Below are 27,537 nucleotides of genomic sequence, written 5' to 3' on the forward strand. Positions count from 1 at the left end.
AGATAAAGTTCTCTCACACTCTTTTCGCTAACCTAAGCAGTCGAACAGAGAGCGACACTGCAATGCGTTAGCTAAGCCGGCAGAAGACCTCGCTGGGCTTCTGTAGACAAAAGCCCGCTCTCTCGGCAGAATTTTTCGCGGTGCTGGGTGGGGTGTTTTCTCTTCACGGGCCAGAGCCCCGCAGAGGCGGCAAATGAAGCCGCCGCGATGTTTCCCCTGGGTGGTGCGGCACCTCTACACTAAGCCAGCCACGCGAGGCAGCGCCGTTATAAGCGGACCGAGACGACGTGGCGCCGAGCCGCGCCGCACGCAACGACCGCCGCCGCTATATGAGAAGCCCTCTCCGCCTCTGGGATCACTCGTCCTCCAGACAGCACCATGGAGCACACGGTGAGTCGAGCCGCGCTCCAATTCCAGATCCTCCGCTTCTCCTATTACTCTACAACACTGTCAACGTTTTCTGCAGTTTTCGCACAGACTTTTCATTCGCAATTATTTTTCTTTTTATTTTCATTCAAGACATTCTTTTTACTTTTGAGTAATTTCATTCTGTTCTTCCATCTTATCCTATCTTGTGCTCTTTCTTTCATCTCTACAACTACTGTACCCAAAATCCTTTATAAATTGTTTAGCACGTTTTCATTCTACCTGTAATCTTACTATGTATCCTAATTTGGCCATTCGGAGTAATTACGCCAATCCTTTCATATTTAACTTCGGAAGTACTACAGCCTACAATCTTTTCAATATTTATTGTGTATTTTAGTTTGTTTGTGCTCCAGTGGAAGAATCCTAAGGAAAAGCAATGCTGAAACAAAGGAAGTAGGTTACAGTACGCGTGTTCGCCAACTGCTTGAATACTGCTCAGCAGTGTGGGATCCGTACCAGATAGGGTTGATAGAAGAGATAGAGAAGATCCAACGGAGAGCAGCACGCTTAGTTACAGGATCATTTAGTAATCGCGAAAGCGTTACGGAAGTGATAGACGCACGCATCTCGTGGTCGTGCGGTAGCGTTCTCGCTTCCCAAGCCCGGGTTCCCGGGTTCGATTCCCGGCAGGGTCAGGGATTTCCTCTGCCTCGTGATGGCTGGGTGTTGTGTGATGTCCTTAGGTTAGTTACGTTTTAGTAGTTCTAAGTTCTAGGGGACTGATGACCATAGTTGTTAAGTCCCGTAGTGCTCAGAGCCATTTGAACCTTTTTTTTTTTTTTTTTTTTTTTTTTTTTTTAAGATAGATAAACTCCAGTGGAAGACCCTGCAGGAGAGACGCTCAATTGCTAGGTACGGGCTTTTGTTCAAGTTTCGAGAACATACCTTCTCCGAGGAGTCAAAAATGGTTCAAATGGCTCTGAGCACTATGGGACTCAACTGCTGTGGTCATCAGTCCCCTAGAACTTAGAACTACTTAAACCTAACTAACCTAAGGACATCACACACATCCATGCCCGAGGCAGGATTCGAACCTGCGACCGTAGCAGTCGCACGGTTCCGGACTGCGCGCCTAGAACCACGAGACCACCGCGGCCGGCTCTCCGAGGAGTCAAGCAGTATATTGCACCCTCCTACGTATATCTCGAGAAGAGATCATGAGTATAAAATCAGAGAGATTAGAGCCCACACAGTACCATACCGACAATCCTTCTTTCCACGAACAATACGGACCTGGAATAGAAGGGAGAACCCATAGAGGTACTCAAGGTACCCTCCGCCACACACCGTCAGCTGGCTTGCGGAGTATGTATGTAGATGTAGATGTACTGTCTCCCTTCGGCCATCATGTGTAGACTTGTTAATCTTTTCATGTCTAACTTCACAATTACTATACCAAATATCCTCTACAACAGTCTTTGCACACATTGTAATTATTAAGTGCATTTTCAATTTGATTACTTTTTTCTCTTTCCAGCTTCTGAGAAGACACTTTTATTTAATTGCACTGTCTACATTGGCTGCATTCTCCCAGCCATCTTTCACTGTCTTGCGCTATTACTTGTATCCCTAGCTTCACGGCTCTAAACACTATGGGATTTAACATTGGAGGTCATCAGTACCCTAGACTTAGAACTACTTAAACCTAACTAACCTAAGGACATCACACACATCCATGCCCGAGGCAGGATTCGAACCTACGACCGTAGCAGCAGCGCGTTTCCGGGCTGAAGCGCCTAGAACCGCTCGGTCACAGTGGCCGACCCGAGCTTTGTCTTCAGCTCTAAAGCAAAATCCTCTCTGGCATTTGTCGCATTTTTTAATTCCTGGGTACCTCTACTATCTATATTCCTTCGTCTACCCTTTGTAGTCTTGGTAGTCTTTTAGAGTCTAATTTCATAGCTACTACATATAGTTTGCCTACGGAATCAATTTTGACGATGTCAGTTCTTGTGTGCCTCTGCTATTCTCTTTGCTTCCACCATTGTGTGTAACATTGCTAATATTTTCAAGCATAACTTCATAGCTACGCCATCTAACATCAGCTACAATCTATCTTGAATGTTTTATCTTTGTGTGCAGCTACTATCTTCTGTACGTCAGCCGTCGCATGTAATCGTGTCAGTGTTTTATGTCTAACTTCGCTACTACAACACCAGCCATCTCTACAATCTGTCATGAACACGTCAATCCTTGTTTGCACCTACTTGCTATCCATCCTTTTTATCAGTCTACGTCTTCCTTATATCCAGAAAGAAGTTGTTCTCAAGCTCAGCTACAAAAATTAGCAGTGGTTTCTTTACCCCTTGCATTTTCATTCCTCTTCGGAATTTTTATGATTCATCTTCAATTAAACATTGAAACTTCAGTAGATTTTAATGTGTGGTTGTCGAGTTATGTGTACGACTCGCTATAGTCTATTACTGTTGAGTAAGTAAATTAGTATTTCTGTTTAGTTATATGTTTATATTTCATTTTTGCGATTATACTAACGTATAAATACTCAGTAGTTATTTTAGTACAACTATTCTTGAAATAAGTTTCAACGCTTAGGATATCATCATTTTGTGTCAGCAGAAAAATAGCCTACAAATATGGCTTCAATCCAAGATGCTGAAAGTGATACTCGAAAAGCTGAGTTGTATCACTCGGTTCACTTGGCTGCTTGCCTCTTCTTTGTATTGATACTATCACGGAACACTCAACACAAATACTACTTCCGTTCAAAGAAGATGCGACATTTTTTTATTCTACTGCTGCTTTTGTTTACATAGTCCAAAAAGTTATTGTGGGAACAACCATGTTCTCTAGGTAGCTGAGTTTCAGCGTAATGTTGTGAAGCAAAGTGACAGCTGTTTTCTGGCTTTTTGGTCCATAAACTGAAGTGACTCAAAGCTGCCAGAGCATAAGGACGTTCCTCAAGTATCACAGAGGACGTTGAGATGCTAGAAAACCCGACCAGTCTTATCTGAGCTACTATTAGACACAAGTTACAGCATTAATGAGCAGCGTCGGACAGGTGGTGGCCCTGACTATTTGAAGATTCGATGGTCCACTTCCGACTGCACACATAGACCTACTGGAGCCGAACTCCCCCGTCGACAATTGAAATCTCTTAACAGCATTCGAAGATCACACAGAGTTTGCTAGGACCTACAGTACAAATGGGTCCAAAGCTCATGTCCTCAGAGTCATTTGCATAGTACTTAATTACGTCACGATCTCTCAGACATACAGAAACTATTCACATAATGTAATCTGCCAAACAATGGGCTACATTGTGGGTGGCTGCAACATCAGAACGTACCCAGGTCGGCATGAACTGAAGGATGCTGCAGTATACTGGCAGGGTGATTGAGGTAGTAACATTTAATGGTTATGCTTGCTGTCCATCTTCCTTAATCAGCTATAAACTTTTGTAGTGTAAATTTAGCGTTCATTTAATTGTTCCTTTAGTATTTAATTTATTTCTCATTCTAATGTACTTTTTATTGTTGATTTTTATGTTTTTCAGCCGTTTAGTTTACTATTCACTTTATTGTTCTTTTATTATTCTCTGCTGATTTTAAATGCCCAGCGTACCATTTATGTCCAAGTGTTTATGCCAGACGATAAGGAAATAAATATGGCTTCCGGATTCGAATGTCCTTACTTCCTATCGAACTCCGCTGACCGAAAATCAACGATGAACATCGGTGAGTTGTCGGTTTGTCGGTGGATCTCTCAGCTGAAACCATACGTTTCAATTAGCATATATCTCCTACGATGGTTAATTCAAAAGTTCTGCACACTGTAAGACAGAGCTGAAGAAAACTATTTGACTAAATACCTTAACAGAGCTTCAATATAATCTCAGTTCTTGCTTATGACGGCCTCCGAACGTTTTGGGAACTTCTGTATTCCGGATAGACCACGTTCAGTATTGAGCTGTCTGAGTGTTTGGTTCACCTCACTGGAAGCTGTATGAAAACATTCTCCACGGAGTTGTTCCTTCTTGGGAAACCGATATAAGTTTGGTGGACTGACAAGAGAACTGTGTGGTGGGTGGGGAAGTGTTTCCCAGCCATATTTGTGGAACTTTTCTCTCACTGTTAGGGCTTTGGTGTGCGTACTGTAAGACCTTCGGTACACACACCATCAGATTATTTGACTTGTCGCTCTATCGAAGTAGGCGAGTGTCAGCAGTATGTCTCGTGGTCTTACCGTGGAGTGTGTATCTTCTGTCGTTAGAGTAGCAGATTGACGGTGACGAACATTAAACAGAACTTGATTAATTTTCACACACATTTATTAAATTAATAAATAACATAGACATTACGTAACTTGGTTCTGGGTGCTGTTTACAATTGACAATCTGAAGTTCATTTGGTTTTGGTACGTTAATCTTATTCTCACATATCTCTGATACTTGACAAAGTGTCTATACATTTCTCTTCATGGTTATGTACAGGAATATGACAATCTTATTAGGCGCAGACTGAAACTTGACTATAGACTAATGCAGACTGACTAATCGGAGGTCTGTACACTCGTTATAATACCTCGCGCGTTTAGGTATCTTTGCACGAGTGTGATCCACGAGGAGAAAAGGTTCTACGTTAGCAGCAATCTCATTGTCTGCGTTACATATTAATACGCGGATCGGCGGAAACAGAATTTGGTCCGTCTCTAAGGCAGCGCCATCTCGTGTGCGGAGACGGACGAGCGGTGCGCTTGCGCTGTTGTGCTTAGCGGGGCGCGCTCTATGGGGAAAGTTGTGTAGGCGCTGACTACGCGCAACTATGTACACAACAAGGGAAATATGCGGTCTTGCACTATCGTGCCAAATAAGGACACCTTCTAGAAGCATGTCAGTCCATCTTCTACGAGTTTCAGGTGTGAAACATTTTAGAGAAACAGCTAGTTACAGATTTCCCCTATTCCTATTCCTATTTGTAGCGGCGAGTCAGCTCGCATCATACGTAAAGATCATTATCAGTTCCACGTTTGATCTTTCTTTTTTCGGGAGTGGAAAGTCGGAACTTTTCCATCGTGACGTCTGAGCACATCTGTTCTCCCTGAAAATCTCCTATCGAGGTCTCATCAAGTGCAGCAATCGCTTGTGTTTCTTCTGTTCGACAAAGTTGAAGCAATTCTTCTGTGATTCCTTTGCGACCTGCTTTCTGCCCTTCTCTCGTATCATGCGCACCCATCTGGCAGCAACATTTCTCGACTTTAACTTTTTAGATATGTTTCTGTAAAATAAAGTCACGGGCATTCTGGCCTCATACGCAATTTCCTCACATGCTTTACGTCGATTCTCTCTCAAAGGGTCATTAACAATAACCTGACAGATGTAGTCAGTTGCATTTGACGATCTTCCACTTCTTGGGTTGTCAGTGCTTACCCGAACTTCACGGAAATGAGTAGACCACCGTGATACAGAGCTACGATCCACAACAATATTTCTATACACTTCTCTCAAAGTGTTGTAAATGTCCGCTTGGTTCTTTCCACGTAGAGATCAGACTTTGATATAGGACGCTGGTCACCACGTGTAATCCGACATTATTCGATTTCAGCTTTCATTTTGAAGCTGAATTACTAACGACGCAAACACGCGAATCAGCAGACACATTTACACAACCGTCACGCCTTAAGTCTCGCTCACAACTGACGTGAATTTCAACTTTATCACTCCACCCTAACGGCCGTGCATGCTCAGTGTGCAGGAGTTTTCAAATGACTCTAGTATTACCAGCTGGGCACCTGTCTGAGCTCTACTGTCATCCTAAATCAGTACCCAAAACAGTTTCAGAGTGTTCAAAGAACGGCAGTGCAAGCAGTCATATGCTTGTTTGATTAACACGATAAAGGATACTCAAATATCCTTCAGTCTGCTGCAGATTGCTCCCAAGCTGAAGGGAACGGTAGATATATCAACTTTTGATAGTGTAAGAAGCAGAGTATGATACCTATTTTCTTATGCAAGGTGTAGATGTAACTGCAGAAATAAAGCTGCTTCTTCGTCGTAGCACAGCCTGCGTGTATAAAAATGAGCTAATCATTGGCTTCAAAGCTATCTGAAATGGCACGAATGGTGGGTGCAACATTCGTCATCAGTACACGATGAGGCCGAAAAACCTAATGCGCAGTAGTGTATCGTTTCCTCCCAGGGAAGTGTAACAATTCATTAACATAAAGTTGGATTCCATTGGAACCTTTGTGTACAAATGCAATTAAAACAGGAAGTAAGTCAGCAGTCAGTTGCGATCAAATCTGTACCTCATTGCAGATCTATATTTCAGCTACAGTATAGCTACCCGTCTCATCAGTGGGTATGAAGTGTTCCATTTAAACTGAACAGGGTCATAAATGCACGTGTTATTACAGGAACTTACCATATAGGTAAAATCAATTTGAAGTAAGCTATGTACCTTCACAAGTGCGTATTATAGCTGAAATCTAGATCTGCAATAAAGTGTATTCAATTGCGGGCGATTTCTGACTTCTTTCCTGGTTCAGCCTTGGCGGGTAGTGTTAGCTGCTGTCTTATGTGTTAATGCACTTGGCAGATGATGAGATTATCTCTAACGAAGTTTTATCTCTTAAAAAGTTTCATAATAATCACCAGTTATATCTTGAAAAACTATCAGTCTTGAACAGAGACATGTACCAGATTCTGATGTATAGAAGTGTGCGCTACAGGTAAAAATGTAGCTGTCTTACACTGGAAAGTTATACGAAAGCCTAGAAATAACAATGTACAAGTATCCTTCGATTTACTGGCACAGCACTATGCAATTTATCTACGAAAGATATTGCTTATAAACCACTTGTGCTTCCGTAACTGGAATATTGCTTAAGTGCGTGGGTTCTATAGCAGGTCGACGTGAGAACGTTGAACGTATATTGCATGTGAAATAACGTAACAAGAAAGATAAGATATGGGACGTAGAATGTACACAAAGGAAGACGTTGTGTTCGGCGGAAACTGGTTTAGAAAACTCAGATATCGTGGTTTCGAAGCGGAAATTAGGAATTTCCTTCAATTTCCTATGAATCCGTCATACGTATACTCTGAAAGACAAACACTCGTACACTCATACAGGAACGTATGTGCTGTCATTCTCTCAACGATCCATATGGAAATAAAACGGAAAAGAAATGTGATACAAAAAACGGTAAAGAATCCGCTTGATAGTGGTTCGTAATGCGGAAAAGTAAATTTCGTTGTAGAGATCAGTGAACCTCTTTCCAGATTTACCTTTTGGGTATTAAGATGCCCTGTGATAGGTTGTACTTCTCATCACGTGTGTTTCTTACACTTCCCTCTGCATCATAGACATGCAAAAATATTATTGTAGGCTCATTTTATTTCTTCCTGTGTATTTTCTCAGTTGTTGTTGCCTGTCTATCCACTTTAAGTTTTAAGAGTTAAAACAAATCTCTTGTTATTACTACGTTCTTTGATGTAATCCAATGACTGTTCCAATTTTCAAAGGACAACCACAAGTAGCACCCTATCCCATATAGCAGCCATCGCCATAACACCTTCAAAATCTTGTCTAGAGCATTTAAGGTGATGAGGCAGCGAGAACACGAAAAAATTTTGGATCTACGTAATGAAGTCTGTCATCACTATATCAACTATACTCAATTGGGAGAAGTTAATCTTTGGTACGCTTACAAGCTGTACTCCAGATAATGTTCACGATTTATGGTTCATTTCTTTTCTCTAAGCACCCCCTTTACTTTCTGTTTTACAGTTGTTGGAGATTTACTGTTCCATTCCAGTATCCATAACATTAGTGATAATAATATTAGATATTACCATTTCAGTTTGCTGCTTAGAGTTAGTCCTTGCGCTAGCACCATGTCCAATATGAGGTGGTAGTGGTTAAGGGAAAACGTTAATCAAATTGACTTAAAATTAAAATTTTCAATTTATATTGTATTTGTTGGTAAAACTCATTGACCATACATTACCAAAGTTTAAATAATTAAATCGCGCCTCAAATTCAGAAAAATAATTGAATGTGTGACGTGACCTTGCTGCCAGGCCCACCTTTTGAAGCAACTCTTCAATACCAGATCGGTGAGCAGCGATTCCGTGGATTGTTTTCAAGCGAACTTCTACGAGATACACCTAGAAGGCCGTCAAATATACTCTTTTACTTTATAGATCGTCAGCGACTCCGTTTCGTCTATTAGAATCAATAATAAACCAGCTGCTTTGTTTACGAAGAAGCAATTCTTGTTTTGCCTTGTGCCACTGGGGGAGATTTACGCATAAGTGAGTGTCTTTCATCATTTGGTAATTCCAGAACATGTACTCGAGATGACAAATGCAGCTTGGGCTGGTGTAGATATCTGCAGACTCAGAAGGATAACAAACACTACTCTAACAAGAAGATCCTTTCACATTCCATCCTGGATGCTGTCAAACCCACATACAGGTTCTTGATTCACTCATATGCAGACGAAGCCCTAAAACCAAACTGTCATCAGCTAAAATTGTCAGAATTGCAACTTATGATGTAATTCTTATATTTGATGATGGGGAAGTAGGGAGTATGAGGATAATGGGGATAGTAGGCTTTATGACAGGAAATTGCACTCAAGACATCTTGAGTGAAAATGAGTTATAGCGCCCCTCTGCAGTAAAAAAATAGTTGAAGACCTGGTAAAGCAAAGAAGGTAGAAGAGAAGCCCTGAAGGGAAGGACGGCTCTGACTTCAAACCTGGGGCCTTCTGAGAGGTTGAACGCTAAATTGGATTTCCTGAAAATTGTGTTTTTTTAACCCTTTCACACCCAAATTATTCTCAGCCATGAAAAAAGTATCTATTCATTGTAATAGGTGAAAACGGGTATTAGAAACATAATAAATCCAACAAAATTACAGAAAACATTTTTATTTACATTTTACAGAATGTCCACTGTAATGGACAAAGAGTATCAACGGTTGTTACATCCTGCATTGTGGAGCATTTTTAAACAATTCTGTCCTTTGACAAAACATAGATGAACATTACATTTCTCACAAAATACATTAGTGTTATTCTTACAACTAGGCATTTTACACCTTGAAGCTTCTGTATTATCATGGTACTCAGGAAAATGTTCAGTAAGATCATTCCGAATCTCTGGTGCTGGACGAATCTCAGTTCTTGCTCTTTTTGCTTTTATGTCCTGTAAATCACTACTGGGTCTGTCACGCTTCACTTTGGTACTAGTGCCCTCTTTTACAAGAGCCTCTCCTATTTTCATCTTAAAATGAAGCAAATCCATTGTCTCTTTCTCTCCCAGTGATTCAGTATTTCTTTTGTATTCCAACCATCTGTTCACACACGATAAATCTACAGCGTGGAACAGCATTCTCAATGCCCATTTTCTAGATTTAATAAAAATCCTATACATGCTAATTAACATATTTAGTCAACACCACCCATAGCATGGTTGTAACGACGTACAAGTTAAGGCCGTGAGACAGAAACATATGTCTTTCTTGATTTTTCCCAGCGCTGTACTTCATCTTGACCACCACATCCTACAAAATTTAATGCCAGAACTACTGGTTTGTTGTCAAACCATTTACACATTATCACTGCTTCATTGATGCTCACCACTTCTTCAGAAAAACCACGCCCTTTCTTCTTCAAATCCTTATCACTGGTAAAAGGTACATTTGGCATGCGACATAGACTTGCTGTTCCTGCTGCATGTATATATTTTTTTTATTTTTAATATTTCTAGTAAGTTGAATGTTGTGAAGAAATTATCAAATTATAAATAAGCATGTTCCCTGTTAGTTCTCTCAACAAGTTTTAGAACAATAGATGCCCCTAAACCAAACTTTTTTACAAAAGTGTTTGAGATTTCTGGAGTATCTCATTGGTGCAACAGAAAGTCATAGCACAGACCACTTCTTCCACATAATAAAAACAGTTTTATACCCCAAGGTTTAGGCTTTCCCTTACAATACTGCTTCACTCCTAAATGACCTTTGAAAGGAATCATTTGCTCGTCAACACATAATTCTTCCTCAATCTGTAGTTCCAAACATCTACGTCTATTACAATCATAGATGCGTCTCACTTTGTAAAATTTGTCTTCGCAATTTTCTGGCCTAGCCAAATTGTCAACTACATGGAAATTTGATTTCAGCTGGAAAAATTTCTCTCTTGACATACTTTCCACAAAGAGATCTAAATTCATTGCTGAATCGCAATACATTCTAACTCTGGGGTATTTCAAGCATCCCATAATTATACGAAATCCTAGGAAAGACTTTATTTCCATTACATTTGTCGGTGTATATGTTTTCTCATGTTGCAATGCATACATGTTGGTTTTTTCAACCATATTTTCTAAGTAAGCATGAGAAATGTGCTCTGAAAAATATTCAGTGGGTGTCATATAACACTTTGATGGCTGCACTGAATACTGGTCTTCACCTATAGGTGTGCTTTGGAGTGTAGGCATTTTCTTCTCCATCTAATATCACTTTTTTCAGTAAACACCCACTCAGATGGAATAATAGAGTCTTCATCATTTGAGTCCTGTGCATAAGTATGATTTTGGTCATCTTAATCTGTGCTGCACCTATCGTCCTCCAGTTGTTCCTCTTCGTAGTTTGTGACTACATCAGCACCTAAAAATGACAATGCATTATAGCAACAAGCAGGTAATGTATGTATAATAGTAAGGTGAGATTGATAATTTTATTATTACATACCAGGTCTAGTGCATTGTGGAATAGATTCTGCATCATCAGGGCCACGTTCATCGTTTTCTGAGAGCTCTAAGTCAGAAACCTCACCTGACATCAGCAAATCCAGTATTTGGGAATCATCCCTCTCAATATGATAAAATTCTGAAAATCAATACGTCAGATGTAAGCAATTTCATGAACAGTTTTGAAACAAGACGCAAATACCAAGTTTGAAGCAATAACATCAAGTGCAACTACTGCAATATTGTACATAAATGCTTGGAATTTTATTACTGAACCTTTGGTAACATAAAATAAATTAGTTTCGTCCCCTACGTTACAAAAAAAGGCGCAGTTGCATCACAGAAGTTATTTTCATATAGCAGACATACATTACAAGCTCACAAGTAAAAACAAGCATTGGGGCTAAATGTCCATTTCAATGGACATCAGTTTTGTAACGTCGATAATACAGTGATTTTCCGAAGCATGTATCTAATTTGGCTATAGAAAGTATCCAAAACCTTACTAAAACAAATAAAACTTAAAAACAAGGGGAACTCTAACCTTTAAACACATAAAATTGGTCGAAATATGTACCCACCTTTTACATGCTTCCTCTGTGCAACCATCTTGTCTCAAACAACGTCCAAATACTTAGTGACGTCACCACTAGATGGCAGGATCGCCCATCAGATTGAACCACAAGACTTCCATTGCGTCGTACAAGCAATCCTAAAAACATTTGTGCTCTCAGATATGAGATGTTACTGTCGAAAAATAGTGTCCATTGAAATGGACAAGGGGTCTGAAAGGGTTAAAGTTTATGTGCCTTTTTCTCAGACTCTATGAAGTCAAGAATTTTGAAATTTTGTACGCCTCTTTCTATAAACCCAAAAAACATGGCCCAAGAATAATTCTTGAAGTTCTGAGTGTAACCTGAGATATGGGGCCACCTGCTTTCAAATTTGTATGAGCTTTGTATTTGCTGTTGTTGTTGTGATCCTCACTCCAGAGACTGGTTTGATGCAGCTCTCCATGCTACTCTATCCTGTACAAGCTTCTTCATCTCGCAGTACCTGCTGCAACCTACATCCTTCTGAATCTTCTTAGTGTATTCATTTCTTGGTCTCCCTCTACGATTTTTACCCTCCACGCTGCACTCCAATACTAAATTCGTGATCCCTTGATGCCTCAGAGCACGTCCTACCAACCGACCCCTTCTTCTAGTCAGGTTGTGCCACAAATTTCTCTTCTCCCCAATTCTATTCAGTACTTCCTCATTAGTAATTTGAGCTACCCATCTAATCTTCAGCATTCTTCTGTAGCACCACATTTCGAAAGCTTCTATTCCCTTCTTGTCCAAACTATTTATCGTCCATGTTTCCCTTCCATACATGGCTACACTCCATGAAAATACTTTCAGAAACGACTTCCTGATACTTAAACCTATACTCGACGTTAATTGTAATTTTTAATTATAATTCTGTAAGTATAATAATTTTGTATTATACTTACAGAATCATAATTTAAAGTTACTAAATTTCTCTTATGCCACATATTCGAAAATACCCAAAGAAGCTTACTATAGACAAAGAGATTACAAGGATTTTTTTTAAAATCTCTTCAATAGTTTCTTAGAAAGAGGTACATGTGTTATAAATTGAACATAAAATTTTTGAATTGTATGAAAAAATTAAAATACTTATAACCTAGTGAACTTACGAATAAATGTGTTAATTCACCTAAAGTTTGGTATAAAATTTCGTTGTCGTACCCTCAGAGTTGTGGATTTGGGTTATCTTTTAAACAGAGTGTGTTTCGCATAACGTCCCCCTCACCCACGCCACCTAAATTTAGTAGTACTCTTTTCGCCGCACGCCCTTACACTCCAACGTTCACTAAAGGACATAATAAACTCTCTTCAGCTTCACCGTGTTCGCCGGTGTTAATAAAATTAATTATTAGGGATGACTTTCTGGGAACTGCTGTGAAATTTAAAAACAGTGGTCTCTTTGTGGTGCGTGTTTTGTACCGCACCGTAACAGACGTGGCCGAACGAGTATCACAGAAAGCGGCGAAACGGGGACGTTTCCATCTCTGCCTCTCTATTGTCTCGCCGGCAGGCAATTAATTACGGCGGCGGTTATTTGTTTAATTGCGTTCCGGCCGCGCCGTCCCCGCGCGCTGACCGTGGAGAGAGATACAGGGACGCGCTGCAAAATCTCTGCTCTGTCGCCCAAGGACGGAGATCCGCCGCTCTCCCGTTCTGCGCAGTTTCCCGTGACAAGTTACTGTTGGAAAGTTACGTTGTTGTACAAGGCAGCTTCACACTGGACCAGTAACATAATTCTGTGATCTATGGTTTCGGACGCCTCCTAAAAGTTAGTGCGTGTGTTTCCGCTATCCAAAACCACATGTCACTGAGAGGCAGGGAGATAATCTATTGCTACTGGGTGCAGTAATCAGAGCACCTGATGATGGTAACGTGGTCGATTGCCGAAATATTGTGTCCTATGCACACTCATACCAGGCTGTTCACCGGAGATTTATTTCGTCAGGACACTAACACATACTAGATGAAGAAATTCAAGTGTTATACAACATACTAAACGCATGTTTGCAAGTTTCTACCAACCGAAATCATAGTATTTTCATTGGCAGCTCAAGCTCGTTGATTAAGACTTACTTGGTCACAAGGGCAATCTGACGCTTCACAGACCCTGTTGTTCCACATTAACAGCACTCAAATGACAGGTGCAACTTCGCTACAATGTTCAGTGTTGGCGGTCACAAAGCAAAACGGATGATTGGCAACAGAGGGCTCTGGTAGATAGACGGAAACCAGACCGCCCCAGTCGCCACCCAACGATAGATAGGTTTGACTGCGGGTGTTGACTGTGTGCTTCCCATTATAATGGACTGGGCTGGCTGCTCTTTTAAATGATGCTGTTAGGTTTTGTTTCTAAATAACCGTAACTTGACTAAACTACTAATCCAATGTGAATGAAGCCTACAGCAAGTCCTGAACTATTTCCTCAAATGTCAAATCTTAAATCTCAAATGAATGAGACAAATTTCTCTCTAGTATCTCCTACGTATTTTCATTTCAAAACATGTAGAGTTTTATGTAAATTACTAGAAAGGAAGAGTAAATTCGTAGCTCAATGTGTTGGTTGTGATGAGCGAGAGAGAGAGTTTCATCTACCGTACCCCCATTCCGAAGGATCTATGTTGAAATACTCTTAAAGAGCTCAAGGTAAATAGTCCTTTCAAAATTATACGAGAGATTTGCTTCATCAAATTTCCTGTTGAAGCATGTGCTCTGAACTAAAGAACAAATTTGTCGGGATTTTACATCCTTCCTTCCTTCCCTCCATTCCCGATTTCTTTGGGCATGACGAAAACAGATACTAAACAGATGACAGAGAGTTAACGCAATTTCAGAATACAGTTCCAGGGAAAGAAATAGGATGCAACTACGAAAGTGATTCAAATGTACAATGACTTGTCAGTCTATTACAGAATAACAAATATCAATGTCATATAACGCACATGTCCCGCAAGGGATGCAGATCGTTACAACGGCGTGCTTCTGCGAGCCATATAGGAACACCCAATGCGGCAGTATTACTTAAAGGGTTCTTTGGGCTACGATTGGCTGCCGACACCGAGCATTCCTTGCTTTAGAGAAAACACAGGCTCAACATCCCAAAAGTAAAACAATGGCAGTGGAATTAAGTTGACGTAAATCAGATGATACTAAGTGAATTATATTAGGAATTGCGATACTAAAATTAGTTGATGAGCTTTGCTATTTTGGCAGATAAATAACTTATGATAGCCGAAGAAGAGGGGATGTAAAATTCAGGCTCAGTAGGAATAGAAGCACTTCTGACAAAGGGAAATCTGCTAACATCATAGTTGCCTCTCATTAAATCCCTTAGGCTCACCTAAAAATGCAATTTGGTAGTAACTAAACTCGCCGTGGTTGCGCTAAGCGCATTGATAGAGTGTATTCCTGAATGTCTGCATATTGGCAGTTCTTGTTCCTGCTATTCTTACTTTGGTTTGAAAAAGAGATGTATTACTACGACAAATATGGATATACAAAGAAGTAACGCTTGGTATTGCTTGAGCTGGACTTTCTTCACTTCACACTACAAATACATCGTAGATTACCTAGTTGGCGTTTCACATTTTTTCAATGAATTTCCGTTAGTGAACCAGCGGTGTATGACTATCGCTAAGGCCGATCCCACAAATGTATTACATCAAGAGACTGTTTCATACGTTCTGTTACATGATAACCGAGACCGTAGTTGGAACTTATTAGCAAGCATCTTAATGCAAGAAAATACTCCCAGAAGCATCATTTCACATTTATAACTAATATGGGAACGTACTAACCGTTTACAATATTATTGTACCTGGGGAGAAGGCGCTTTGTTCGGCTTATAGCGAGTTTATACCGTGACAGTTTACGTGAACACCACTGTATATTATGCACCACTGTCTCTAAATCATTCACAATGCGATGTGTACCCTTGGTCACCAATGTGTCTGTTCACTGTAACATCATCGCTTGTTTCTGAGGACGACGATTCAATCCCACGGTGTTGTGTGCTGTCCTTAGGTTAGTTAAGTTTATGTAGTTCTAAGTTCTAGGGGACTGATGACCATAGATGTTAAGTCCCATAGTGCTCAGAGCCATTTTTTTCAATCCCACGTCTGGCCATCCTGATTTAGGTTTTCCGTGATTTCCCTAAATCGCGACAGGCAAATTCCGGGATGGTTCCTTTGAAAGGGCACGGCGGACTTCCTTCCCTAATCCGATGAGACTGCTGACCTCGCTGTCTGGTCTCCCTCCCTCTCCCCCCCCCCCCCCCCCCTTCGCCCCAAACAACTCAACCCGCTTATTTCTGATAAAGGCTAAGGGAGGCCAAGTGCAATAATATCAAGGTTGGGTAGTGTGTATAGTGTAGTGCCCCTATGTGCTTATTTTCTGTGCAGAGTGTTGGTAACGTGCAGCTGTTGACGTCGGCGATGGTTGTGCTGGCTGCAGTGCACGCCGCCACTGCCGGCTTTGGCGATCAAGCTCTGCTGGGTAGCCAGGCCTATGGCGGTAGCGGCAACTACGGAGGAGACGCTTTCAAGCCCATCCACCAGCAGGTGGCCGTGCTACACAACTTAGGAGCCGGGCCCAAGGTAAACAGCGCGCACAGCCTCCATTCCGTTTATGATATTCTCACTGTAACTAATGTTGGAGTAAAGGTAATTGACGAAGACGACAAGTAAGTACATTTAATACGATACCTTTGACTAGGCTGACAATATCTAAGTGGTTGAATCCAGCTAAACAAATATTCAGAATCGTCCCTGTTTATCTAACCATGTTCCATCTCCATATTTTTCATTGGTTTGCTGACGTCACTGTAATTATGCTAGAGACAGAAAATGACTTTGAAGGACACTTCATCTCCATATTTTTCATTGGTTTGCTGACGTCACTGTAATTATGCTAGAGACAGAAAATGACTTTGAAGGACACTTGTTCGGATTTGACAGTGTCCTGAAAGTAGAATATAAGATAAACATTAACAAAAGCAAAACATGAGTAACGGAACGTAGCCGAATAAAATCAGGCAATGCTGAGCGAATTAGATGAGGAAATGAGACACTAAAAGTGCTAGATGAGTTTTGCATTTTCGGCAAAGTAGAGAGGATATAAAATGTTAACTTGCAACATCTAATATAAACCGAAGGGTTAGGAAGTCTCTTCGGAATACATTTGTGTGGAGTGTAGCTTTGTACGGAAATGAAACGTGGACAGTAAGTAATTCAGATGAGAAGAGAACTGCCGCGTGGTGTAGCCGCGCGCTCCCAGGCGTCTTGTCATGGTCAGTGCGGCTCTCCCCGACGGAGGTTCGAGTCCTCCCTCGGGCATGGGTGTGTGTTAGATTAAGTAGTGTGTAAGCTTAGGGACCGATGACCTCAGCAGTTCAGTCCCATAAGACCTTACCACAAATTTCCAAATCTGAGAAGAGAATTGAAGTTTTTAAAATGTGGTGCTACAGAAGAATGTTCAAGATTAGATTGGAAGATCGTGCCAAGGTATTCAATGCTACTTGGGATAAAAGAAATTTGTGGCATAACTTGACAAAAAGAGGCGATCGGGTGATAGGAGACATTCTGAGATCTACATCTACATCTACATCCATACTCCGCAAGCCACCCTACGGTGTGTGGCGGAGGGTACCTTGAGTACCTCTATTGGTTCTCCCTTCTATTCCAGTCTCGTATCGTTCATGGAAAGGATTGTCGGTATGCTTCTGTGTGGTCTCTAATCTCTCTGATTTTATCCTTATGGTCTCTTCGCAAGATATACATAGGAGGGAGCAATATACTGCTTGACTCTTCGGTGAAGGTATGTTCTCGAAACTTCAACAAAAGCCCATACCAAGCTACTGAGCATCTCTCCTGCAGAGTCTTCCACTGGAGTTTATCTATCATCTCTGTAACACTTTCACGATTACTAAATGATCCTGTAACGAAGCGCGCTGCTCTCTGTCGGATCTTCTCTCTCTCTCTTCTATCAATCCCATCTGGTACAGATCCCACACTACTGAGCAGTATTCAAGCAATGGGCGAACAACCGTACTGTAACCTACTTCCTTTGTTTTCGGATTGCATTTCCTTATGATTCGTCCAATGAATCTCAATCTGACATCTGCTTTACCAACGATCATCTTTATATGACCGTTCCATTTTAAATCACTCCTAAAGCGTACTCCTAGATAATTTATGGAATTAACTGCTTCCAGTTGCTGATCTGTTATATTGTAGCTAAATGATAAGGGATCTATCTTTCTAAGTATTCGCAGCACATTACAGTTGTCTACATTGAGATTCAACTGCCATTCCCTACACCATGTGTCAATTCGCTGCAGATGCTCCTGCATTTCAGTACAATTTTCCAATGTTACTACCTTTCGATATACCACAGCATCATTTGCAAAAACCCTCCGTGAACTTCCGATGTCATCCACAAGGTCATTTATTTATATTGTGAATAGCAACGGTCCTATGACACTCCCCTGCGGCAACCTGAAATCCCTCTTACTTCGGAAGACTTCTCTCCATTGAGAATGACATGTTGCGTTCTGTTATCTAGGAACTCTTCAATCCAATCAACTTGAACTCTGTTGTGGACACTTTCAATGAGATGTATGAATATCTGTGGAGAAATGGCGGTCCATTCATCCTCAAGAGCCAAAACCAGAGAAGATAGTGATGTTGGGTACTGAGGTACAAAGGGATGTCAACTTTGAGGGATGTCAACTTTCAAACTCATCCCAAAGATGTTCCATTGGGCTCAAGTAAGGATTCTGGGGAGGCCAGTCCATTTGAGGAATGCTATTGTCCACAAACCCTTACTTCACAGATGCTGATTGGGTGCACTGTAATGCTGATACAAACTGCCATCGTCTCTGAACTCTTCCTCTACTGTGCACAGTACACAATACTGTGAAAGGTCTTCACATCATCCTGCATTTAGCGTTTTCTCAAGTACAGTAAGGGCACCAGACCATAACCTTGAAAAACACTTTCATACTGTAACACCACCTCCTCCTTACGTATCGGCAGTAATGTGATGGCATGTAATGTTCTCCAGGCATTCGCCACTCCCAAACACTTCCACTGAATTTCCACATGGCAAAACATAACTCAGTACTCTAAACCAGTCATCTCCTGTCACTCATTGTCCAGCAGTGCTTTTTACACCACCTTAAGTGTTGCTTCGCAATGACTACAGAAATTTATGGCTTATAAGGAGTTGCTCAACCATTGAACCCCTATATTTTTAACTCCCAACGCACAGTCATTGTGTTGGCTGGAATGCTGGTAGCACTTTGAAAAACTCATAACTGATTCCTTTTGCTGATTCGTGAGACTTTTCGACAATGACCCTCTGCAATGCCCAACTGTCCCTGTTCAATCAGTACCTGAGGTCTGCCAGGTATTGGTTTATCTTTGATTGTTCCTTCACATTTCCACTTCACAATCACACCACCAACAGTTGACTTGGACAGCTTTAAATGGATTGAAATGCCACTTGCAGATTTGTTACTATGGTTAAATCTATAGCTAGTCCTTGTTTGAAGTACCTGAGCTCTCCTGACTTATCCATTCTGCTGTTACTGCTTTTTTACTGACAACACAATACCCCCAGTCTCCTTTTATACTGGCAGGTCAACATCTCTTGCCATATCATCTAGTGATCTAAAAATAAACCCTGTATTACACAAGGAATAAAGATATCATGTGAGACAAAAAGGAGGCGATATCTACTATCTAGGAACAGCTCTGATGCTTGCATCGTCTTGCACTACAAAGAATATTGCAAAATATTGAAGAATGTAATCCAGAAACCTAAGCAGCCTTTATTGTGGAAAAAAAACAGGCAACAAAATAAAAACTGTATGGGATATAGAGAAGATAGACAGTTGGGCCAAGAGGAAGAGGAGCAGATAACTCTAAAAATAAATGAGACATTGGTAAGCAGTGCATGTAGTGTTGCAAACCGCTTAAGCAAGTCCTTTTTCTGTTACTGGCAGCTTGGGGTTACCAGGTTCAGTAAACAGTGCAATGGACCATCTGAAACCAGTGTTTACAAATAAATAGAAATGACTCATGTTTCCCAAAGAAGTAGCATCCATCATAAAATCCTTAAAATCTAAGTATTCTGGTGGTTATGATAACATATCAATTAAGTTAATCAAAGAGTACTCATGTGAGTTATTTGTGTAATCAATCTCTTATCAGTGAAACATTTACAGACTGGCTAAAATATACAGAAGTTAAGTCTCTTTGGAAGAAGGGGGATAAAGAGACACCATCAAACTATCGGCCAATTTTAGTTTTGCTTGCTTTTTCAACAATATTTGGAAAGATTGTGTTCAAGCATCTCCTTAAGCATCTGACTGCAAATAATATATTGTCCAAGTCACAGCTTGGGTTCCTTAAGGGTTCCAATATAGAGAAAGCAATATACACATACAGTGAGAATGCATTTAATTCATTAGATAACAAATTAGACGTTGCTGGCATTTTCTGTGACTTGTCAAAAGCCTTTGACCACATGAATCACAGCATTCTGTTAAGTAAATTAGAATATTACAGTGTCACCAGGAGTGCTGATGCAAAATTGTTTGAGACTTATCTAACAGGAAACAAAGAGTATTGCAAAATACCTGTGCAGTAAGCAACCAGTCTTTATTTGATTGGGAATACGTGGCATGTAGTGTTCCTCAAGGTTCCATTTTGTGTCCGTTGTTTCTTCTTGTGCACTTTAATAACCTTCTACATCTACATCTACATCCGTACTCCGCAAGCCACCTGACGGTGTGTGGCGGAGGGTACCCTGAGTACCTCTATCGGTTCTCCCTTCTATTCCAGTCTCGTATTGTACGTGGAAAGAAGGATTGTCGGTATGCTTCTGTGTGGGCTCTAATGTCTCTGATTTTATCCTCATGGTCTCTTCGCGAGATATACGTAGGAGGGAGCAATATACTGCTTGACTCTTCGGTGAAGGTATGTTCTCGAAACTTCAACAAAAGCCCGTACCGAGCTACTGAGCGTCTCTCCTGCAGAGTCTTCCACTGGAGTTTATCTATCATCTCCGTAACGCTTTCGCAATTACTAAATGATCCTGTAACGAAGCGCGCTGCTCTCCGCTGGATCTTCTCTATCTCTTCTATCAACCCTACCTGGTGCGGATCCCACACTGCTGAGCAGTATTCAAGCATTGGGCGAACAAGCGTACTGTACGATGAATCGTCAGTTTATTATTGGAGTGATGCGTGGAGAGTAAAATTTTCAGAGGGAGACCATGAGAAGAATGCAGTAAGCAGGTTTAAATGGATGTCGTTTGCAATAGTTATTTTGAGATATGGAAGTCAGCACAGGGTAGAATAACGTGGTGAGCCACATCAAACGAGTCTTCGAAATGAAGATGACAACAACAGCAAGAACCTAAGCGTATTACGCCATGTCTCTGGCGTCTTGAGTTGGAAAAATAACTGTTGACTTCTGTCTCGAGTTCTTCACCCGACGTTTAATAATTTTTCTGACGTTTCTCCAGCATGAGTGGCTGACATTGTCGAATCTTCACCCTCTTTTGCTGGTGGTGCAGGGCCAAGCTTTGGCAATGTCAACCACTCGTACAGGCATAAGGTCAGCAACTCATCAAACAAACTCGGCCGAACAACCTGAAACAGTAGCCAACAATCAGTTTGTCAACAAGTCGCCACGAAAACCTTAACACTTTTGTGTTGTGATCGGGGTTTTACTACTTTGTGTCTAATAAGGCTGGGACGGTGGGGTGGTTTGGGGGGGGGGGGGGAGGGAGGTGCTATCAAAGTCTCGCTGTACCTGTTGCAATTGTCCGCAAGGGCTTGCAAAACAATAACCTAAAATCTCTAACTCTAAACTGAAACCAACTTAGGGATTGTGGAATCAACTTCATATCGCTTTCCTCTACCATAAATCCTTCATCTGCTATTGGGATCACTACAGAAATTACTCCTGAGGATAAATATTTTAGATATTACATACATAACACGAGACGTGATGTCACTTCAGTGTGGACCCTCACACTACAGAGATGTGTAAGAGATATCAGCCGGCCGCGGTGGTCTCGCGGTTCTAGGCGCGCAGTCCGGAACCGTGCGACTGCTACGGTCGCGGGTTCGAATCCTGCCTCGAGCATGGACGTGTGTGATGTCCTTAGTTTAGTTAGGTTTAAGTAGTTCTAAGTTCTAGGGGACTAATGACCACAGTAGTTGAGTGCTCAGAGCCATTTGAACCATTTTAACTAGATATCATATTAGTCTTGAGGGTTACTGACCATGGATGCTAGGGTTTCTCCGTAATGGCTCTATTTGTGCAGATGCCTGTTACTAGAATCTTAACTAAAGCTAAAGAGTTGCAGTACTTCTTTTGAAGATGTTTGTCTGTACATATCTCTTGCACGGAAGATTCCACGGAAGATTGCTATATATTCTTATATTTGTTCTGGAAAACAGATGTATATTCTCTTACTTTTAACGAAGTAGTTACAATCTATTATCTATACATATATCTACACCAGCTTGTTGGAAGAAACATACAGTGAGTCACCAGTTTAATGTGAGTCATCAAACTGAACAATGGTTTTTTCATTCATAAAGTTAATGGTTACAGCTGCATAATAGTTCATTATTATTAAGTTTTCATTAGGATTTCTGCCATATGGAACATAGCTACAAAAATCACGTTAATTAATCTAGTAGTATCCATATATATTTTAAAAATGGATGTATGTATGTATGTGTCATTATGTGTAAGTTCCTCATCTGCTCCTAAATAACTGGACCGATTTCAACCAAACTACGTATATATTGTCAGGCAACATTCGCCGTGTGGGTAAGAATTGTCTGCGTATCATAGTTAAATAGATACGTAGTCATAAACAGTGAGATGCGTGAAGAACCGATGCATCATGTATGATCTTAAAATTTATTACCTCTTGGCTACACACACTTTTCATCGTAGCTGCTGGAAATGTTACTATAAATGTCAGGAGTTGCATACCTCTTCAATCGTGTCGGTTAGAATAAACTAAAAAGGGTAATGGATGCCCTAGATGAGTTGAAAAGAATCATTAGAGAGAATTTATGTTTTACGAACTATGTTTCTTAATTTGGTTAGTGTACTTATACTTTGTATATATGCATATTTCTTTACACGAATGTTTCATAATTTTGAAGGTGTTTTCATAAATAGGTGGAAGTGAAATTTTTTTCCCATATTTCACTCTAAAAGCAATTCATTTCTTCGTTTTCGTTTCTGATAGAGAATGGGTAAAATGAATACGAGGCTTGCCTGCTACTTTCTCTACATAAGAAGAAGAACCTGATGTCATCAGAATCCATTATTCAGTATACTAACGGTGTTTAACGAGAATTCAGCTTAAGAAAATTGCTGTATACTAAATCACAATTTGTCCGTTGTCCTTTACCCTTTTACAACGTATTATTTATCCCTCATGAATAGTCTTAGCGCGCCTAATGACAGTTCTGAATGAACTGTAGCACTAGAGTATATGCCCTAACGTACTAGGTGCTACAAGTACGACTCAAACACTTGGTCAGGAGTTGCATACCTCTTCAAGCGTGTCGGTTAGAATAAACTAAAAGGGGTAATAGATGCCCTAGGTGAAAAGTCTGGAGAAACTGCGTACGGCCATTTAGCAATTGGTGTGTCCATAGTGACTCTCATAGAGTTACGCATAAACTCAAACTGATTTTTTCAAATACTGTTGCTCGACATCAGTAGTGCAACGGGCTACTGCTGTCTGAGGGCGACAGACAGACTGATTCCCTTTTTTCTAATTGGTTTCATTTATCAGGATATTTCAGCCCGCAGGGAAATCTATGTCGTAACTCTGAAACTCGTAATCAGTTGCATTAAAAGTCTCTACATGGTTTTAAAACAGAAGTTGGACTGCGAGTGGACAAGTTTATCAATCAAACCTGAACATGAACAACAAACTGCGAACTTTTTATTTACGTTTATTTCATGCATTACATTACAAAAACACATTATGCCAATGCATCTGAGACATTATTGTGGAGAGTCTTAACGATGAAATAGTTATTAATTCGCTTACGGAATTTCGAGGGCCCCCTTGCACGGTCGACTAAATCCGACACACCACCTGCCATAGTCTGCTCAACATAGTTTGCGTCAGGCAGCCTGCCTGCGAGATTATTATTTACCACGTAATGAGGTATGCTGCGTTTGCTTCATGACACAAACGCTTTGTATTACATTGCCGGCAAGTAATTTACCCATAAAGATTTCCGAAAACAATACAGCGTTATCTTAACTTCCTTTCTTAGCAATGTATTCATAAGGAGTTCAAAAATAGAACAACTCTAAAACAAGACGCTGGAACGCCGTATTTTCTTTGATTACTGGGAGGTGGCTGTAAAATCGATGATTGAAACGTAGTACAAACTACAACACTGCAGTCGCGTGGCAAATTTACATGTTCTTCACTCGACTGCAGTTCGTGAGAACTTCGCATAGCCCGGCGGAAGTTGTCGAAGACGGCGGTTACTAGCTCGCTAAACAATTGTGTGGCTCAATGCCCCGGGCATGTCTTCAAATTGGACGCCGTTTCAGCCAGTTGCATGTTCCTAATTTCACACCAGTTATCCAGCTCGGGAAAGGGGACGTACAGTTAAGTCGAATCCGAAACGCGGGTGGTTTTGCGGACTGCTCGCATCGTTGAGACGTGAAGCCCATATTAAAAGTAGAGTATAAGTTTCCATGGTGCAGTGACGTTACGGTTTCCGGACATACATTTTACCACCGGCCCACCATGCTCGACACGTGGTCCAAAAACGCAGCTCTTTCTCGGGCTCTATAGTCAAGCCGATTTCACGTGACTGTACCGGCTTGCGCATTGGTTGGTGGTTCCTTCTAAAAAAAACTATAGTTGTGTTGTATTACAGATAGCTGTCACGTCTCCCTTTCCTGGTACCTCGAATTCTGCCAGTGCTCCTTCGCAACAATGAGTGAATGAACTGTAGGCGAAGTGAAGATCCCAGCGCGGTTAGCGAATGTTGGGCAACGAGTGACAATCAAGTGGCTCCGTCATGCGGGTGCTGTACTCTGGTACAAAACTGAACATGAAGAAGCTAGCTCGACCACAACTGTTATTTGATATCTAAAAGAGCGCCATACGCGGCTAATATTGTGCATACGTCAGATCTGCTTCGTTGGACAAGATTGTTAACTTGAGCTAAGATGCATTGTGAGCTTGTACTATGCTGATTGGTTCTTCTGTAGAATATTGCATATTGTACATTAAATGACTCTTGCAGGTCATCCGAGGAAGGTACACATGTTCGTATTCCTGGTTAGTAGGAGATTGATAAACAGATTCACACATGGGTTGCCATAACCTCAACGAGCAGCCATTACGCACAACAAAGACATTACAAATTATGGCCAATTGCACTCCGAAGCTACTACGTAAGACGATTGCGTACCTTGTACTTCAAGCTGAGGTGCCGGTTATGGTACTGACAACCAGCTTTTCCTCCCAAGCAGCACTTTGCAGACTTGCATTCGATAGTATACCGAAAGACGCAGCTGTTGGAATGAAATGCGCAGAGCTGTGTTTTGGTGACGACAGCAATAGTATAACACCAGTGATGGTGCTCGGCAGGGAATACTGAGCCTGCTGGTACAACAAGTCTGCTTTGACTATTGAAGTCACCACCCATGAAAAAACCAATGTTTGGGAATACAGTCAGTATCAAGGATTACCCTCATGAAATCACAATCGAAGGAAACGTTCAGGTGGATTAAAAGTATATGAGGGATCAAAACTGAAACCAAAACCTATTCCTTTCATAGGCAAATGCATTAGAAACTTCTCAGCGTACACTCTATGCCTGGTGGAGTTTCGTCCCGGAACACAACCTATTCCTCATGGTAGCTTTATAGTACGTTACAATAAAATATGGTCTACAGATTGATTGACTTGGACAATTGTAGACCTTAGTGTCGTTTACCAACCAAATATAGACCTCGGACAACGCTATACGTTATATTCTACAAAATAATAGAAATTAAATGTTATTCCCTGTAGCATCTTGAAACAGACCAACTAAGTGTGAGCGCGCGTCGTGAGTCGTACTTCGATACCACGTTCGGTAGAACACATGCTCGCAACAGCCAAAGCCCATGTTCGAGTCCTCGTATTGCAGAATGAAAGTTCGTCCTGAAAATAAAAAAAAATACAGTGCTTTCTTAAGTTTCTGTTTGTGCACGTGCATTGTTGCAAGCAACAACATCATTATTCCATCGCTCAGCAACGACGTCGGCAAACGACAGGTTAAACCCATCGACATTGCAGAGCGGTATCACTTAGGTGAGCTCCAACTAATAGATTATGCTAGTCAGTGACATATGGAAAGGCCTCTGGCTTTAGTTTTCTGTACCGTAACAATGCAATGAGTTCCATCGTTTCATTATGCAGGAGTACGATGTGCCTTGAGGAGTTAGGGGTGTGAGTGGCAGCTAGGCTGTAGCGACACGCAGCCAGTGGGGTGCTGTGCAGGTTTGCTTCTGAAACTTCCTGGCAGATTAAAACTGTGTGCCAGACCGAGACTCGAACTCGGGACCTTGGCCTTTCGCGGGCAAGTGCTCTTCCAACTGAGCTACCCAAACACGACTCACACCCCGGAGTTTCATATCAGCGCAAACTCCGCTGTAGAGTGAAAATTAAATTCTATAAACATCCCCTAGGCTGTGGGTAAGCCATGTCTCCGCAATAAGCCTGCCGGGATGGCCAGCGGTTTTAGGCGCTACAGTCTGGAACCGCGCGACTGCTGCGGTCGCAAGTTCCAATACTACTGCCTCGGGCATGGATGTGTGTGATGTCCTTAGGTTAGTTAGGTTTAAGTAGTTCTAGGGGACTGATGACCTTAGAAATTAAGTCTCATAGTGCTCAGAACCATTTTTCTCCGCTATGTCCATTCTTTCAGGAGTGCTAGTTCTGCAAGGTTCGCAGGAGAGCTTCTGTGAAGTTTGGAAGGTAGGAGTCGAGGTACTGGCGGAATTAAAGCTGTGAAGACAGGGAATGAGTCGTTCTTCGGTAGCTCAGTTGGTAGAGTACTTGCCCGCGAAAGGCAAAGGTCCCGAGTTCGAGTCTCGGTCCGGCACACAGTTGTAATCCGCCAGGGAGTTTCATATCAGCGCACACTCCGCTGCAGAGTGAAAATTTCGTTCTAGCTTTGCTTTTGTTTGCAGGTGCAAGTGGTGCGCGTACCGGTGCCGCAAGAGGTTCCGGTTCCGGTGGCGGAGCTGGTGGGCGTCCCCGTTCCTCAGCCGTACCCGGTCTACGTTCAAGACGTCCAGCGCGTCGAAGTTCCCGTCACGAGAACAATACACGTCCCAGTTGAAAAGCCGTACGCAGTGGAAGTAGAGAAAAAGGTGCCTTACCCTATAGAGAAGCCGTACCACGTCGAGGTAGAGAAGCCCATTGAGGTGCCGGTGCCGAAGCCGTACGCAGTCAAGGTTCCCGTGTACAAACACGTGTACCACATCATCAGGCAGAAGAAGACTGACGACTGGCGATAGGAAAGTGTTCGTAGCGCTGTCAACAGTTACTGTTACTCAGTATTTATTTCTGAAGGATTTCATCCTTGATTTGAGTAATACTTGTTTTGTTATTGACACTTGTTTTGTTACGTAGTCTTATTATTATTTTGTTGTTTAGTGCAGATTCATCGAAGTTACTGTCATTTGTATTCTGTTATGTTATATAATTCGTTAAATAAAATGATTTACAAGA

General features: G+C 41.4%; 1 protein-coding gene across 1 annotated transcript; it reads left to right on the forward strand.

The window, feature by feature from the left end:
• The first annotated feature begins 303 nt into the window (after positions 1 to 303).
• LOC126336142 (MAGE-like protein 2) lies at positions 304 to 27,537 on the forward strand. Its single transcript, XM_049999635.1, has 3 exons — positions 304 to 390; positions 16,137 to 16,331; positions 26,994 to 27,537. The coding sequence occupies exons 1-3, from the start codon at positions 379 to 381 to the stop codon at positions 27,321 to 27,323; spliced, it is 537 nt and encodes a 178-aa protein (XP_049855592.1). The 5' UTR covers positions 304 to 378; the 3' UTR covers positions 27,324 to 27,537.

This window comes from Schistocerca gregaria, chromosome 2 (assembly GCF_023897955.1).
Source record: "Schistocerca gregaria isolate iqSchGreg1 chromosome 2, iqSchGreg1.2, whole genome shotgun sequence".
Taxonomy (NCBI): domain Eukaryota; kingdom Metazoa; phylum Arthropoda; class Insecta; order Orthoptera; family Acrididae; genus Schistocerca; species Schistocerca gregaria.